At 38.8% G+C, this 17,787-nt stretch overlaps 3 protein-coding genes across 5 annotated transcripts; 1 reads left to right on the plus strand and 2 right to left on the minus strand.

Annotated features, from left to right (window-relative positions):
* Window positions 1–508: 508 nt before the first annotated feature.
* RB195_011264 (uncharacterized protein) lies at window positions 509–6,947 on the plus strand (the record flags this gene model as incomplete). Of its 2 annotated transcripts, XM_064192606.1 has the most annotated exons (12): window positions 509–750; window positions 811–925; window positions 1,848–1,980; window positions 2,034–2,113; window positions 2,215–2,384; window positions 2,468–2,621; window positions 4,591–4,683; window positions 4,751–4,901; window positions 4,969–5,105; window positions 5,167–5,249; window positions 6,641–6,744; window positions 6,868–6,947. In XM_064192606.1, the coding sequence occupies 12 exons, from the start codon at window positions 509–511 to the stop codon at window positions 6,945–6,947; spliced, it is 1,542 nt and encodes a 513-aa protein (XP_064050189.1). The 2 variants fall into 2 exon arrangements, with proteins under 2 accessions (XP_064050189.1, XP_064050188.1); XM_064192605.1 differs by having other exon boundaries at window positions 6,641–6,947.
* Window positions 6,948–8,948: 2,001 nt separating this feature from the next.
* On the minus strand, window positions 8,949–16,692 carry RB195_011265 (uncharacterized protein; the record flags this gene model as incomplete). 2 transcript variants are annotated; one of them, XM_064192607.1, is made up of 9 exons in its annotated part: window positions 8,949–9,119; window positions 10,897–11,000; window positions 11,221–11,294; window positions 12,729–12,788; window positions 12,853–12,929; window positions 13,882–13,989; window positions 14,043–14,117; window positions 14,199–14,390; window positions 16,624–16,692. In XM_064192607.1, 9 exons carry the CDS (start codon window positions 16,690–16,692, stop codon window positions 8,949–8,951), a joined length of 930 nt encoding a protein of 309 aa, XP_064050190.1. The 2 variants fall into 2 exon arrangements, with proteins under 2 accessions (XP_064050190.1, XP_013298373.2); XM_013442919.2 differs by lacking the exons at window positions 8,949–9,119; window positions 10,897–11,000; window positions 11,221–11,294; window positions 12,729–12,788; window positions 12,853–12,929 and having other exon boundaries at window positions 13,846–13,989.
* On the minus strand, window positions 9,101–12,928 carry RB195_011266 (uncharacterized protein; the record flags this gene model as incomplete). Its single annotated transcript, XM_064192608.1, has 5 exons — window positions 9,101–9,119; window positions 10,897–11,000; window positions 11,221–11,294; window positions 12,729–12,788; window positions 12,853–12,928. 5 exons carry the CDS (start codon window positions 12,926–12,928, stop codon window positions 9,101–9,103), a joined length of 333 nt encoding a protein of 110 aa, XP_064050191.1.
* Window positions 16,693–17,787: the final 1,095 nt, after the last annotated feature.

The raw sequence follows: 17,787 nt of genomic DNA on the forward strand, positions 1-17,787 counted from the left end.
CTCGGTTCAGCTGAGCTCTCAGCAGATACTGCTAGTCTGTCAGTTCGCTACCGGTTTCAGATCTTTTCCTGCTTATAAGGTAAAACATTATAAATAATCACCCAGTGTAAAAACAGTATTGTTAGTGTGCAAATCAACACATTCAACATAGTGATCAGACACATATTGGCGTTAAAATGTTCCCATCAAAATGGTAGTGTTCGTGTTTTTGGTTGAATTTTCAAAAACTCCATAAATCCAGTAACTGAATGAACGTGTACCACAAATAAATTCGTCACAAGAAAACAATTTTTTGTATTCAAAAATAACTCACTAATTTAAGATTCTCGTCGTTATTTCAAAATTAATTACAATTTTTCTTCTTTTAATTTCTTCGTTACTATTTTAACGCTTTTTCGATTCCCACGTTATTGGATTTTCCTAATTTTTTCTCAGTGCTAATCTAGCTGTATTCTTGGATACAAGTATGTATAGTATCCTCGATTTATTCGCATCTGCTTTTCAGGTGATGCGACCTTTCTCGCTGCTTCTTCTTCTTCTACCCGTATGTGACTCCCTCAACATTTTGTTGTTTCTACTGGGGACAAACCAATACGAAAGGAATATTTTTGAGTTTTTGGCTCAGCAACTTGCTCTACGGCATCATAATGTGATAACTGTAAAGCCTATTTTGATTCCGGAAGAACCTCGTCTTGTTAAGCCAAAACTCCATTTGGTGAAGGAGAAGACGTTAAAGAATATGTTGCCGAAGTTGGTTTTACAGCGTTCTCACAGGAATCCTGTTCATCCTTTCTACGACCGTATTTCCAGAAATCTTTACGAGGACCTGGAGAAAGCTGGCGACGTTATTCCATGGAAAGCGGGTTACGAGGAGGAGGCGTACGATGAAGTTTACTGGAAAGCACACAATGCCAGTTGCTACAAGGTTTCATTTTTGTTGCTTATCTATTAACTTAATTACTTAATTATATGCAGTAGTACCAAAGATCATTTACCAATGCATGATTCAGATTCGCATAATTAGTCTGCTCAGTTGCAGTTCAGGAAATGAAACAGTTTCCTAGGAGCCTGAGCTTTTTTAGAAGCGTCGTATTATCAGAATTTTTAAACTCTTCGAACTTTTTTGCTTTGCGTTGCTTTGATTAGTTGGGATCTTACGGAGGATCTGAATCTAGTAGCCTAAAATTCCTATCAGAAAATTGGTGGATAAGCCTGGGCAAAATAGAAATATTAAAATACAAGAAACCACATCTTACCGAAGAAGCTGAAAGCATGGTGGAGTTGTGGATAGATAAGGCAGAAAATGGTAACTTAAGGGCCCATGTGTTCTCTCTTGAGCAGCAATTTATGGTAGTTCTACCACTTTGCTCTCGTATTTTCGTATATTTTAAATTAGTAAATAGATAGACGGTCGTTGTAAATGCGCCCACGATAAGTTCAAGATTTTTCACCGTTCCAAACTTACTCGACTCAGAAAAAGGAAACATGACTATGATGCTCTAAAAGAACTGGACCAAATTATCCTAAACTTTCATGTCGGAAAAATGTCGCAACATAGACTAGACAATATCAATATTGAGTTTTCGAATTATGAGTGCTTTTCGGAAAAAAAATTCTGAATTTTTTTCACATTCCTTAGCTAAGCTATTAACCAGCTGACATCGCTCAGAAGATTACTGGATCAGTGTGTGGCGAATTCCATCGCGGTCGGCGACAATACTTGTTTGAAGCTCATTTTTTGTCGATCAATCTATAGCCAAAGTGGTTCCCGGTACAATTCATATTGGACAAGACGAAAGAAATAAAAAATGCTGCAAATTTCTGCTAGAAATAGTTTTTTATTTCAGATGATCAACTCAAATCTTCTTGAAGTACTACAAAAAGATGCTCCTGACGTTGCAATCACTTACTCGGGTAATCCATGTCAACTAGCAATTGCTCATATTCTTGCGGTTCCTGTGATCTACTATGATCTTGAAGGTGGCATTTAGTTTTTAAGCAGTCAAAAATTCTCTAATTACGATTAATTGGAGGTCTTTCCGATGAAACTCTCGTTGCTTCGAATTCACCGCTCAACTTGGACGCTCCTCCATCTAGATGTTTCTTGCCTGAGGTAGGCGTCACTATCTCCAGAAATTTATCAGCATTGTGAAGAGGAATTTTTCGCAAACTCTGCTCATTATATCTGTTGTCTGATTAAGTTCGCAATTTTAGGTTCCCTCTCTTTACGCACTATCTCGTATACGTAATGGAATCTGCTGCCTACGAGAGTATTTGGTCCAAAGTGGAATTCCCTTCGTCTCGAAGATCATCTCGAAGAAATATCGATTGCTTGATGACCCTATTACAACGATGTTTGCTGAAGACTACAACTTTCAGAAGAGGTCTAATCACATTTTTGTTAATCTCTTAAAGATCTATTTAACATGAAAAATCTAAACTATGCAATAGTTTTGAATCATTTCAGATTCAAACAGTTCCCAGCAACGACCACTCTGCTGAGATCCAGCTCATTCTTTTTTGCTAACACAGATCCGTTACTAGAATTTCCTCGTGCACTGTCTCCAAGGGTAATTCCTGTTGGTGGATTGCACATCGACCATCCCAAACCACTATTTGCGGTCAGTACATACTTTCTTTCAGTTTACATATATAATATATTAATATTGTTTAATATTTTTATTCCGAGACATTTTGTTTCCATATCTTACTAATTGGTTAGCTGCTTCGTAAACCTTTTGCATATTTATATACAATTTTAGGTTCTGTCGAGAAAATGTGATCAGGATGAAGCGAATACATTAAAGTCATTACCCCACGAATCTGAAATGGTACGGATTGTAGGCGGAGTATTCGTATACGTATTCGCGGTGTGTGCACACGGCTGGTGCGCTCCAATCGAACTCGCTGTAGAAAATAGCGCGCCGGAACGCTCGAAGCCGTATCTTCCAGGCCGTTTTTACGACAATTAGGAAGAAATGGACGGAATCACCCCTCTCCTTAATCTACGATCCCGTATACGAATACTCCACCTGAAATCCGTACCTCTTCAGATTCGTGGGGTGATGCTTTTAAAAAAAGAACTGGTCGCACCTAAATGGGCAAACGTAAATGTGATAGAAACCGCAAAAAAATGCAAGACGAAAAGTTGAGAAGTGACAACAAATTCTATAAGATATGAGGTTCTTCCGATGTTCTGAGGAGTGATGAGGTAGCTCGAGTAGAAGAGAGAAACAGTGCAAAGCGCATTAAGTAGACCGTTGAATGGCTCATTTTTCAATTCATGTGGTTTTGTCATTCAAGCCTTCCGAATCTCATGTTTTTCCATATCTGTTCCAGCTCAGTTCCGTCTCGTACTGCTCAAAAAGGTCGCTTGAAAAGAAAACGGTGTCAAGATACGTCGAGTGAAAGAACGCATTGAAATCGTTTCTATGGATTTTCTAGTGTTTCGAACTATTTTGCACCGACAGATACCCTTTAAGATTCCGCCTTGACGCAATTCTACTTTCTCTCCTGCATAAAAAGAAATTCAATGTTCAAAATCCAATTTTGTGAACCCTCGCCTTATTTTACGGTATCGTTGCTGCTGGAAGGACATCGCAGAGTCCATGAACAGTAAAAGTTCGAGGGTTTCAATGCATCGAAATAGTTAACAAAAGTGACTTAATTTCGAGAAAATTAAGAGAAAATAAAAAAAAAAACATAATGATATAAAATGCATACCACGATTGTTTTTAAGGTATTATATAAAATATAATATCTTAGAACATCTGAGTTGTTTTTATTCAGAGTGGGGACTACCAAAAAAGATTTAGTAACGAGCATATATGATGGTTCCATTAGGCTACACGAACTCATGAAGATTAAAGAAATATTATATACACATATACATATGCTCGCAATATTCGTTCTTCTCTCTTTTTACCTTGTAGCTACTGCATTTGGTTTGTTTTTGTCCTTGTCACGTCCTTTTTGGCGCGCACCGTAATAAGTAAGTAAATAAATAATTAAAAGCAGCATACCACGAATCTGAAGTGGTGCGGATTTCAGGTGGAGTATTCGTATACGGGATCGTAGATCATTGAAAGAAGGGTGATTCCGTCCATTTCTTCCTAATTGCCGCAGGAAACGGCTCGGAAGATACGGCTTCGAGCGTTCCGGCGCACTATTTTCTACAAGGAGTTTGATTGGATCGCGCCAGCCTTCTGCACACGCCGCATCTTACGGACCGTTTTTTTTACTTAGTTTTACTTTAATTAGAAAGAAATTCACTTAATCACACCCCTCTCCATAATCTACTAGCCCGTATACGAATACTCCACTTGAAATCCGTACCACCTCAGGTTCGTGGGGTGATGCCTTTAAGCAAATAAATAAATGAATAAATAAATGTACTCGATGCCTTATGTGTTCATACTGATGCGTACTTTGCATGCGTCGTATCGCATAACACATTCTCTTTGCTTGACACATCCTTCCTCCTCTGCTCTGCCCGAATCGAAGATGTCCGACCGTTGAACCTATATAATTGGCATCGACTGCACAAATCCAACAAATCATCTCTCGCAACCGGATATCCGATTCTTACAGCCATGGAACATCTCAATTGAGTCAGCGAAGAAAGGACTGATTATCGTTAGTTTGGGAACACAAGCGAACCATGCTGGCATGAAAGCGTCACAGGTAAGCTCTTACAGTAACTGATGCTTTCCTATTACTCACTCCTTTTCACTTCTTCTCATCGTTTTAGGTAAAAGCGATCCTCGGTGCTCTTTCGAAACTCAACGAATACCGTATCTATTGGCGAATCGGGCACAAAGTTGAATTGAAGGGAGTTGAAGAGGGAAGTGTACCATCTCATATAAACCTGACCGCTTACATACCTCAGAATGATCTACTCGGTTAGGAAAAAAAACTTTTTTTAGTACAGAGTGCAGCGTCTCCACTGAAATGAAAATTTTGTTACAGCTCATAGATCTTGTCGCATGCTAATAACCAACGGCGGTATGTCTTCATTAATGGAAGCGGTCGCATACGGGGTCCCTGTTGTTGGAATACCGCTCTATGGAAGCAATATGCACAATCTTCAAAAAGTCGTCAACAAGGTACGTCTTTGTTTTTTTTCTGTTTTCTATTGAAAAAAACAACAATTTCACATCGTGCCAGGGTATTGGCGTTGTTGTTGACAAGGATGAACTTACCGAACAAACACTCCTAAATGCCATAAGGACCGTGCTAGAGGGAACAAAGTAAGTGACTTGAATTTTCACTTTCATTTTCAATAAAAGTCATGATTTGAAAGTACGAAGGAGCTACGATTTTTGAAGGAACGAGTTACATTTTGCATTATTTCAAGGTGCAGTTCAGTAGAAATATTCTGTTTCATGGTGCAATATCGAGTAAACGCTTACTTAAAGGGATCATAATCACGAATCTTGGGGGTGAGGGGAGGTTCAGCCGGGTAATGTGGAATCGTAGATTGTGGGGAAGAGGGTGATTCCGTTCATCTCTCCCTGTATCAGTGTAAACGGACGACCCTGGAGCGTTGTTTCTTACGACGTCCTCTTTTGCAGCGCGCCCCTTCACCCCGCCTTCACCCCCCCTTCCCCTGCCTGCGATTCGTCCGAATTGATTTTCGACGAATCGCAGGCGGGGCGGGGCGCAAACGCTGCGCATTGCAACAGAAGCCGTCTCAAGGGGGCTTTATTTACTATTACCCGGCTGAAACCTGTACCATCCCAGATTCGTGGGGCGCCGTGCGGTTTTCGCAGATGATGCAGCAGACGCAGCAAAAATATCGTTCTAGCGCCATTAGTGGTTGGCTTCCATATGAAAGTAAAGATTAGAGAAGTCCTTTTACGCAGACCTTCACTGCAAACGTTTACCTCTACCTCGGAAGAGGAACCAGATGATTTCGAATTCCCGATCGCCTGTGTTCTTTGGACCATCTTTCATACCACCTCGATGGACCATTGAGTCGGTGTGGCAACAACATCTTTGTTTGTTGCTGCGGCACTCGCTAGTTTCTATTCGGCTTTTGCTCAGTCAAAGAACAAGAATAGAGAGACCGTAATCAGATTTCTCTCTATTCTCCGTTGTTGATAAATCGTTCTGAAGTTCTAGATTGAAAGGGTGGCGTTCGCAGCGGTATAGTCGATTCAAATCGTCACGAAGCTCGGTGTAATTGCGTAAGCAGCTGCGCTAGAAACTGTGCGGCGGAGCGTAGTAGTGGGGACCGAGAGGGGACCTCTGCTAGTGCCACACATCGCTGCAATTCACGATTGTCCCACCTCGATCCCAACCGCTTGCTCCACCGCGCGCCCGCTTACGCAATTACATCGTCACGTCGTTGTAACCACACATTCGAGTGTTCGAAACCGCCCTAGTGCAAGCCAAGCCTTTCATCCCTCCGGTTTCGATAAATTGGTACCAGACTTGTCTGGGAGGACGAAAACACTGTCTTGATCATCGGCCGGTCCCTACAAGTCATTGTGTAAGCCAGTTCGAGTTCTAAAACCTTAAATAATTACGAATTCCAGTAAAACGGCACATCCTGAGCGGATTGATACGCCAGTGTCTTTGTCCTTTATTGGTAGCTATAAAACCCATATAGGTACTGTTATGTTTTCGTATCCTTTAGGTACTCAACCAGAGCAAAGGAGATGTCCAAGGAATTCCGTAGCCGATCCACGTCTGCGTTCGCAACCGCGTTACACTACATCGAACACGTTGGTCGCAACCATGGTTCCGCATTTCTCGGTCATACACCTCTTCACCCGCTTGCAACTCTTAATTTCGATCTCTTTGCAGTTGTACTGCTATTCTTCTATGTTCTTCTATTTTTCACCTGTCGGCTGTTTCGTTTAGTATTTAATTGTCAGAGAAAAGCACAGATTCACAAACAGTCGGAACCAATTAAAGGTAGACAGGCTAAAAAAAATGACTGAAATTAATTTTTCATGTACTATAAGTAGTTGTGGTGCTCTTGCGTTCGCATTATGTATTTATACTACGTTACTGGTATCTTTTGAGAAAATACGAATCATCTAAGGATTTCCAAAAATAGCCCTGAATTTCGACTGCATTAAAATAAATAGGTTCTTAGGATGATAACTATTAGCACTACTATAAAACACCTCCTCTTTAAATTTTATCAATGTGGGAAAAAGAAGAACCCGAAGAAATGCGTGTTGTTTCCTTAAACGCTAGTAATTTTCTCGTAGCTAGCGATCGTAAACAAAACCGATTGGCGACTAATGCCATTTGACGCCAAGTAACCTCCTTCCTTTCTCTTCTTAGGCAGAATCGACCATTACAGTATTGCTCATCTCTACGTATATTATTTTTCCTTTAATATGACCTTTTCTTTTTCTATTTTCTTTTTTAAATATGACCCAGTAATAAACATTATAAATAATAAATTACCATTGTATCAAAATCGCTGCTGTTTCGCCTAGGTATAACCTCAACACCATAATTTTAAACATGCAAAACCCTCTTTTTTGTTGTGAATCGATCCGAAACCTAGGCGCTGTACTGTCGCCGATCACTATTTTGTGACGGTAGGATATCATTCCGGTGGTACTCAGTGAACAAAGTCTACCAGTTTTTTCAGTCTACCAATAAATCCAAAGGCGGATGTAGCGCAGTTGGTAGGAGGTTCCGCTTCCTGCACGACTGATCGAGGTTCGAATCCGCCATAATGCTCAACAAGTCTTTCATCCCATTAGGGTCGATGAATTGGTACCAGACTTGTCTAGAAGGATAAAAACACTGACTTGACACATCGGCTGGGCCCAGGAAGCCATTTTAGGCCAGTTTCACGTTCGTAAACCCCGAACGATTCTGAATTGAAGAAAACGTGGTGGCGCATCTCATGCGGACTAAGTAACTCCAGACACCTTATTCTTTATCCCTTAACAATAAATCCAACGTGGATACCCAAGCGCAGCATGGAACAGTGAGTTTCACCCTTTCTTCGTGGAAATTGTTCAGTCAAAAAATAACGATCTATGAGAAGATCTAATGAAGTGATTTTTCATCAAATTCAACACATTTAAGGTTTTAGTAAATGTTGATTTTTTTTAAAAACGAAATGAAACACCAATTGTGGACGCTGATGCATTGATACAGCAGTCTTATGCTTCTTCTTCTCATCCTATTATTTCTCTTTCTGCAAAGCTCAAACGAAAGTTTAGTTGCAAGAATAAACAAATTTTATTCTTTGAAAAAATAAACAATAAACAATAAACTACAGAAGAAAACAACTTCACAACTTGCACATTCCTAATTATTTTAAGTAAATAAATTGTGACCTACTCAGTGAGGTCAAGGAGGAGAAAGTAAAGGCTTTTGGAAAAACGTGGTCAAAATGCATAATAAAAGCTTTTACTAAAGCTGTGAAAGATTACCTTGATTTCATTGTGACCCTAAGCGTTCTAATTTTTTGAAATTCGTTCAGGATGCAAATACGTTCAAAACAAATTCTTTTCAAACGATCATCACAAAATTTTCATTTCTGAATTTTGAAGAATTTTGTTGTGGGTCCTATCAAGAGTGATAACTGCCGACACTTGAGTTATTTGCAATATTATTGATCGTGAAGTTCCTTACAATTCCGAAGATAAATCCTGAACTTTTGAAATGATTTAATGTGATTCTGGGGAAACAAATTATTAGCAGTTATTGCGATGAATACGGTTATTGAAAGAGGTAATATGACAACAACAACGGTAGTATGCACTGGTTGACACGTGAAGCTGAGATTTGGCGACAAGTTGATGTACCCGTGATAACTCATAAGTGAAGAAAAGGCGGACAAATCACACAAAGGAATAGTGACTTCAAAACACCTATATGGAAATATCATGTCGAATAAATTAAAAATAAAATAAAAGAAAGTTGGAAGAAGGGAATATTATTACGTCATTCCACTATCACCACTATTCCTAATTAGAAGGAAGAAGCACAAGACGATAGTTTTGCGAATTCAATGAGAACTCATGCAGAATAAACCAAAAACATGTGCTCAAAATGGCAATAGTAAACATAAACAAACATGCACAAATGATGCAATTGATATGCGTGACCAATTCTTGCCTCAGTGTTTTGTAGCATCCCTAAAAACTTGTGCTTATTATCCGCACTGATGCTCCTCATTGGAAAAAGCAAGAGTAAACAACGTTATATACATAGACGTCTTTCACAATATAAATAAACAAGATTTTCAAAGGTTTGGAAATTTAGATAGAAAATGCAGCAATGAGATCCATGCAGAAAAGCTTTGGACTAAGATATCCTTCTTTTATCCCCTTACTTCCTTCGCTTTGTTGCCAACCCATCGACGACTGTTTTCTTTTGTCTGCTCCGCTCAAGCAGAGGTGGACAATTGTTTCAAAGTACTAAATAAACAGTTGGAGTACAAAACGCCCACTCGAAATAAGCCTAATTTGGAATGGGTGCCCTTCCTCAATGTCCAAATGCATACCTCAAACAGAACGCATAGAACAAAATGATACCGGAAACCCACTAACAAGAATATCATTGTTCACTATCTTTCCGCTCATCCAACACAAGTTAAGAGGTAGCTAGTACGAAATACGCTTCGCAAAGCCTCCACCGTTGCGCCGAAGCAGAGGAAAGACGAAAACCTATCGGCCATGCTAGGAAAATTGCAATCAGCAACGGCTACAAACCAATGCGGTCTGTGAGTAAAAAAAAAACACAAACACGAACCAAATCTGTTGTGGAAAAACCCGCTCTGCCCTTCGGCGGTGTCTGAGAAAGCTAATCTTGTAGAATCTGTAGATATTGTAGAGCCTGGTCACCCACACTTAGCAATCTCAAACAAAGACTCGCACACGCAATCGCTCACGTGATCGTATTTGCATTACATCGGAGCGTAAAACATGTCCTGATAACAAGGTAGGTGACTGCACGAGTTTATGCGTTGTTATGCGATTTCCTGTATGCAGTGACAAATACATAGGAGAAACAGCTAGACCACTATCTACTCGAGTTAGAGAACACCTGGACAACAAAACGAATCCTCGTGACTCCGCTGTATTAGGTGGCCATAGGATGCGAAGAAATAACTGAGAACCTCTCATCTTGGAGTTCAGATCACGATATAGGCGCAGAAACCCAGTATTATGGAGTGCAAGGTTCTGGAAACGTCTTGGATTCTCTACACACCAAGAGACCAACGATGTATCGCAATGACGATTGCCTCTGTACTACGAGAGAACTCGTCCCCTATTTAAAGCTGATATTGATTGCGTTGGTCACCTCACCACATTTATCTAGCAGCGGCAGAAAAGTCACCTGATCCTAAGGTATTTACGCTTCTGTTGCTACGTTCTACTTCACCCCTTCAAGATCTGAAGAAGGCGAACTCGCCTGAACGTTAGCTGGAAATAAAGGATTATAACAATTTCGTGTCCGGGTCGAAATTAAATATTTCCCTTTATTCTATAGATGAGTAACTCGATGAAGTAAGCGATGAAATCCGCTTGTATATGTGTGGATTCTGGTCACCAACGCCTTCGAAGTTTAAAAGTGTCAACGTCAAGGTCTCTGATATTGAAAGAACGCCTTCTGCAGCAATCAATAGTTCCACTGCTGTTTCTATTAATCATTTAAACCTAATTTTTGATTAGCCGCTGCTAATGAGAAAATTCTTACTCATTAACTTAAATTAATTTACTAAATTCTTCCGCTATCACAAAACGTGCGGTTCAAAGCGGTTTTTAGGTCACGCACATTTTGAGCGAAACCTAGTGTATGCTGCTTATCTTCACGTCACAGTTCTCGATAAAACGAGTGTTCTACACTTGTGGAACTAGCTTCCACTTTTCTAGTCAAATGTGATGCTAAAATAGGAAGAAAATTGCTCACCTTAACGTGCATATACGTCTCTTTAGGACTACTAATGCTGCTTCGTCCTTGACACGCATCTTCGTTCGCAAGACTATCATTAACTTCCGAACACATGTAGCTTGCTGAAATAATTTGTGCATAATGATAAATTCCCAATTTTTCTGTTTTAGTAATATACTGAATGTTCTTCTTCGCACATAAGACGAGCGAATGACATTGGAAGCGGATAGCATAGTCTGTTTAAAACGTTCTGATCTGTGATGTAAACGTCTACGTTTGTGAAGATGAGCGACGGTCGCATGCGCCACTTCCAACGTAGGTAACACAGGCCAAATAACTCACCTGCGACACAAGCCCTTTGATCGTCACTAAGAACACCGTCCTCAGAAAAATCCGTAAGGAACGAGTTGCAAAACCTGAATCTGTTTGACTGATAAATGACAAAATGCTTTCAATTGCAAAACGTTTCAAAGGTTTCGCTTAGGACTAATCTCAATCAATCAATCAAATCAATAGATGACTTAATCTCAACTATAGAAAGTTCAGTTCAGTGCTGTCCCATCAAAATCTCTAATTGTTCGAACCAGACTCTGGAGAAAGTTAAGAAAAATTGTTCTACTCAATAATGAAGCTGTATCTAAGTATGCAGTTACCATGCCGAGATTGCTTCCAGAAGTTCTGCAGTAATATGAGGATGACCTTCGTCGTCACAGCGACACAGTCGCAACGTGTCTTCAGCCTTTGGTGTTCATGGTAGTACTCAATAGAAGGTGCCGTTCCCACTATTCAAGTTTATTTCTAGCCTTCCATCTTCACGTTATTGGTCCGGTGCCTGTTTCAGGAACAGCTAACATTGTCAATAATGGATATAGTCGGATCAAAACGACCTGAAGTTCGGTGCAGTTGCGTAAGCAGCTGCGCTCGAAGCGGTGCGGTGAAGTGTAGCGGTTAGCATCGGTAGAAGGGACAATTACTAGCACCTCTCATCGCTGCGATTGGTCCCACCTCAATCCCGATAGTCTCAAGTTCTCCCGTCCGACCCGATAGGATATTAAACAACATTATTGACGTAAGAGCCTCTTTTGCGGAATCCTTCGTATACGTCATGTCCTTTATCGCCGTTAGTGCTTTGTATCATAAAATCAATGAAAAATCAATAAAACTCAATGAATCCTATTGGATTTCTCTTCCTGTATTTCACATTTTCACATTCGTTATGTATTGGTGATGTTATTATTACAGCGAAGTGGAGTAGGGAAACACAGCTAAGCTTCAAGAGATGCCGAAGCTACGAAGCATCTAGGATCTCAACCGATGAATGGCAGGGAAGAATGTATTTCGATTAAGAGGAAACTCGCGCCATAACTCGAATGACTCTTCTGATTTGAATGAAACATTTGAATTAATAGCTCCCGTGATTGATCATTCGAGATCGCCACTAAGCTTCTCGAATCCAAGGTGAGCATTTAATGCAGTCGCTACACTGTTGCTTGAAAAAGTAAGCTTAGAGTTCGTTCATATAGCTGTGGAGAGATCTGATCGTTTAGGTCGTGAATTGAATCGCCCATTACATGCTCTGAAGAAAACTTATCAAGACATTAGCCAGTAGAATCTGTCAAGAAGCTCATGTGCAGCTCATCAAGAACCAACTCAACATCTCAGCTGACACTTTGACGTTTCTCGGGTTTTGAAATTTGGCATAGTTTCGTCTATGTTTCTATTAGTCTGGCGATTGACGAAATAAACGCCAATTTGTTTCTTGTTTTTCTCATATGATAGTTTCTGAGAATATTTAACTGATGAGAGATTCCCTTGAAAAAAGAAAAAAAATTTAACAACTTAAATATTACCTTGAGTGAACTGTTTCGCAGGTTGCACAACAACTTTTCGGAACTCGTGGTCTTGGCCAGCTGAAATCTATGAAGATCAAGGAAACTGGATTCAACTATGAAGGATGTTGGAAATTATACGTACGTCTCATAAGCGATGAACCACTGTGTTGCCAACCATTCCGCTGAATTTTGCTCATCCGTGATTCCACAGCAGGCATACTAAAACACTCCTTTCCAGTGCGGTAACAAGAAATGCAATGATCACCACCTTCTCTGCTGTCTCCTTAACTGTCATCCTTGCTACCAGGCAAAGTGTGTTACTGCGATTTCTTACAACCTTTATTCATAACGTGTCGGTAATGATTGTTGAAAAAGATATTGAAAACTAGGAGAAAAAACTTAGAGTAAATTTCAGTAGTATCAAAGAAGTTGGCTTTTCAAATTTAGGTAAGCACTTGTCCTAGAATTTCCCATCACATTTCCATATGGATTGGTAAGCGACACTAAGTTTACGAAAGAAGCTGTTTCACAGGTCGAAAAAACTTTCAGCTACACCCTTTTATAGCATGTGTTGGGAGATCTTGAAATGAAGGATTCTACGAATATGATTAACGCTAAACGGGTTGTTCTGCACTTGTCACAAATTCCATTTTTTTAACGTTTCTAAAAAATTACATACATATGTACTTGAATACTGAATTAAACAAGTTGGAAAGATTTTGCAAAACTAAATGCTAATAATATATCAAAAGCTTTATGTAAAAATATAGGGTACTTATTCTTCCTCTCCAAAGAATATCTTCCACAGAGAAGTAACCAAATAACCGTGGCGGGATGAAACCAAGTTTTTTTTTTAAACTAAATTGCTCAATTACTGCTGCATTTCTTGTACAAGGGTTGCGATGACTCAAAAATCAAAATTAAATTAATTTCATTTCCAATACATAAAATGTTAAATTCAATCAAATGGTAAGATCCATCTATATATAATACATATATTATTATAATATTATTATATTATATAGTATGTATAATATATAATATATATATATATATTCGATCACAAAATCACTACCGGATCTCACCGACATGAGGGTAAATTGCGAAATTGTAAATTGTGAAAATTATGGCTTTTTCAGTACTGCAAACTGTAGATAACCGATAACATCACCTTTCTCTGCATTTCATCCCAGGCATTTGTCAAGGAAATTGCTTCCGGATTACCATACTCATTCAAAAAGCTGTTGTTCATCCATTGCAAAATGACACCGGAATTCACCTAAAAATATTACAAAATTGACCAAGTGAGAGTCATAAATACAATAGATATACCTCTTTATTCAAACTGAAGCCTAACCATCCACATACAACGCTGAGCAGCGACACGAAAAATATCAACATCATGTACTGAAAAGTGCACATACAAACGTAACCAGCCTCCAACATTTGTGGATGTTTAAATAAAAGATTTTTCTTAGCATGACTTACCGCTAACATTAATGTGTTCTGCTTAGTGATCACCGAGAAAAGGCCTAGCGGAGTGGACGCAAATGTGCACGTTCCCAAGGAGAGCATGAACAGTGCGGCAGTGGTAAGCTGGCGGGTTCCGATCACGTCCGCGATGTACGTCATCTCAATCATTGTCCGAATACCGAACCCGATCAGAGCAATTGAGGTCACCTACAGTGGAAAAGACAAGTTAGTGGTGTGAACGATGTATATTAGTATTATTGCACATGAGCATCTGCTCTCAGTTCACATTTCGCGACTCTAAAGAGATTGTTTCCTTTTGAAAATAACGTATCACGAAATTGACAATGTTGGGTTCTCACTACGAAAATAGAGGGCTAAAAATAAAATAAATGTAAGAAGAATAAAAGTTCGTAGATAACAAATATGAGCGTGATCATCCGACATTCCTCCTAATCTTCCGAAAAAAAACGCTGTTTTCCAGCACGATCAGAGGAAATTAAGCGTGATCATCCCTATACTTGTGATCTACACCCTTTCCGCGAGGAGATCTCAACATCATCAATCTCATGACATACTGTCTTGAACTACTTTGGTCTCTGAGTAGACAGATTTCCAGAAAATGCATTCTGAATGGACATATTTACAGCTGCAGAGGAGAAAAATGACATTTCGCTTGCGGGTAAATCCGTACTCATGGGGAAAAGATATTGTTCTTGTATCTATTACTGTAACTCTCCAGTGTGGCTCTTCCTCTTTCGTCATCCATCAAATGTAAGTAGAAGAACGAATTTACGCTTATCTTCACTTTTATAAGTTAGCAAGCCAAAGTTTCTATATTCCTCTCTGAACTCCTTCAAAAATGGAACTGATAAGGCCATCATTTGCACCTAATCATGCGTCAGCCTTTTTAGTTAAGTCACTCTCTATTCTCTCTTCTCACTCTTTCTTTATTCATTCATTTATGGCCACCATGAACAGGCTACAGGATCTTATTTTGGCTGAATATTAAAAAGGATAAAGTCACTGTCGTATCAATCCACTTGTGATGCGCCAACGCGTTTTGCTTACTTACTTTACGCACTTTCACTTACTTTTAGTTTTATTCGTGATCGTTGGGGTTTTTGAGCCCTGTTGGACTATACAATGACCTGCGGGGGCCAACAAATAATATAATCAAGTCAGGTGTTTTCATTCTCCCAAACAGGTTTGGTACCACTTTATCGACTCTGGAGGTTGAAGGGCTTAGTTTGCACTAGGGCGGTTTCGAACTATCGACCGCGTGATTACAACGGTCTTCTAACCGACTTCGCCACATCCTCACCGGCCGAATATTGTAATTACCATAGGAGAAAAAGTAAGAAAAAACTTGTAACTGTGCCGAGTATTCAAAAAAACTACGGGAGTTTGAAATTTGTATAGAACCACTATTCAATTTTGGAAAAAAACATACTCAGTCAACAAATAAACAGTTCCTTGCTTTACGCTCTACTAATGCGTTTATTCTAGAGTCTAAATGACTGAAGTTATGATCATTGCTAGAAAGAGCATATTCCAAAGAAAGGAAGAGTATATCTTAGTTTGGGTCGTCAGTTCTAGAGAAGAATATCAGGAACTGATAATAATAATAATAATAATAATAATAATAATAATAATAATAATAATAATAATAATAATAATAATAATAATAATAATAATAATAATAATAATAATAATAATAATAATAATAATAATAATAATAATAATAATAATTAATAATAATAATAATAATAATAATAATAATAATAATAATAATAATAATAATAATAATAATAATAATAATAATAATAATAATAATAATAATAATAATAATAATAATAATAATAATAATAATAATAATAATAGTTGAGGTTAAGGCGTGGAAATAATTGAGTGCGGCTCGAAAGAGCCAATTCCTCGTCCATTGCACAAAAAAGAGATTGCTCCTAACAAACACAAACAAACATACATAAGAATAATGAAATGCCCAAGAATTTTTATTACGCACCCCTAGAGAATGAAGTTCTCAGTTCTCATTCCTAACATCTTTCTTCGTCGTGTGAAAATTCACGCGAAACCAGTTTTCTCGTCAGAATATTCCAGAAAAATTACCATCAAAATAGTCAAAATATTCGATAATTAAAATCTGAGGTATAGTCAAAACTCTAGGAAAACTACAGATCTCCATCTAAAATATTTTAGCATGGCTTAATTATTATTTATAATAATAACCATTATATTAATAATACAAATTAATATAATATTAATAATAATACTTAGCTCTAAAAATAAAATTCTCTCAAAATAATAATTGTTGTACTTATTAATGAGTCAGAAACAAAAAAAAAAGGTTGGCCCTGGTACCGCAAGCAGAAGAATATGCGGAAGTGGTAAACAAAAATTTGATAAACATGTACATATTTACCATTGTTACGGAGCTAAGTAGAACAGCAATACAGCGGATTATTCGCATACTGTCATGTTCCGTTCGCATTTTCTGAAAACAAAAATGATATCGAATCCTGCAGGGAAACAGTTGGGGAAGGAGGCGATGGTGCAGTGGCGCGAACTGTGAGTCACTGTGACATTCGAATAAGAGCAAAGCGATGAATGTGCGTATGTTATTCAGCTGAAAACGACAGAATTCAAAATTGTAGTGTCCAATGTTGCCATCTTCCAAAATCTCATAGGGCTAGCAGTGTGCACCGTGAAAATACATAGCTCCTACAGAAGGTTCCAGCATCTATGAGATCTGAGGTCTATTTTCTAGTTTCCGTTAGTTTTTGAGTTGGACGTTCGTCACCTTAACTGGAGAAGGATGGCTCTGAGAGGAAGCCTATGAGAAACAAGGAAGAGACGTGCGTTGCGCTGAACCGAAGTAAAAATTTCTCTGTTTAGCGTATGATTATAGTGATCGAATTATGAGTAATAGTAGAGTTAGAGAAGAGAGTTTTGCTTTATTCATCGTTTCTAGTCACTGGTTATCCAATAGCATACTCTCTGGTCAATATTATGTAGAATTTCTGGTTGTACCACACGTGGAGCAAGAAGTTCTACCTTAAAGACATCATCCCACGAATCTGGAGTGGTGCGGATTTCCGGTGGAGTATTCGTATACGGGATCGTAGATTATGGAGAGAAGGGTGATTCCGTCCATTTCTACCTAATTGCCGTAAAAAACGGTCTGGAAGATACGTCTTCGGGCGTTTCGGCGCGCTATTTTCTACGAGAAGTTCGATTGGAGTGCGCCAGCCTTGTGCACGCACCGCATCTTCCGGGCCATTTTTACGGCAGTTAGGAAGAAATGGACGGAATCACCCCCTTCTCCATAATCTACTACCCTGTTTACGAACACTCCACCTGAAATCCGTACCACCTCAGATTGGTGAGGTGATGCCTTTAAATCGCACATCGCGTGTTGCTAATACATTTTACTTCTATGTGCATTTATAAGTCTAAAAACCCCACCAAACCATTGACACATGCGGTTGCTTCTCAACATTAAAAAAAAAGACTTCTTCAGTTGGGGAACAAAGATTAAATTTCCGAACAGTCTTTCCAGAAAATCAGAAATGTAAGTCATCGATAT

The sequence above is a fragment of the Necator americanus genome, chromosome III (assembly GCF_031761385.1).
Source record: "Necator americanus strain Aroian chromosome III, whole genome shotgun sequence".
Classification (NCBI taxonomy): domain Eukaryota; kingdom Metazoa; phylum Nematoda; class Chromadorea; order Rhabditida; family Ancylostomatidae; genus Necator; species Necator americanus.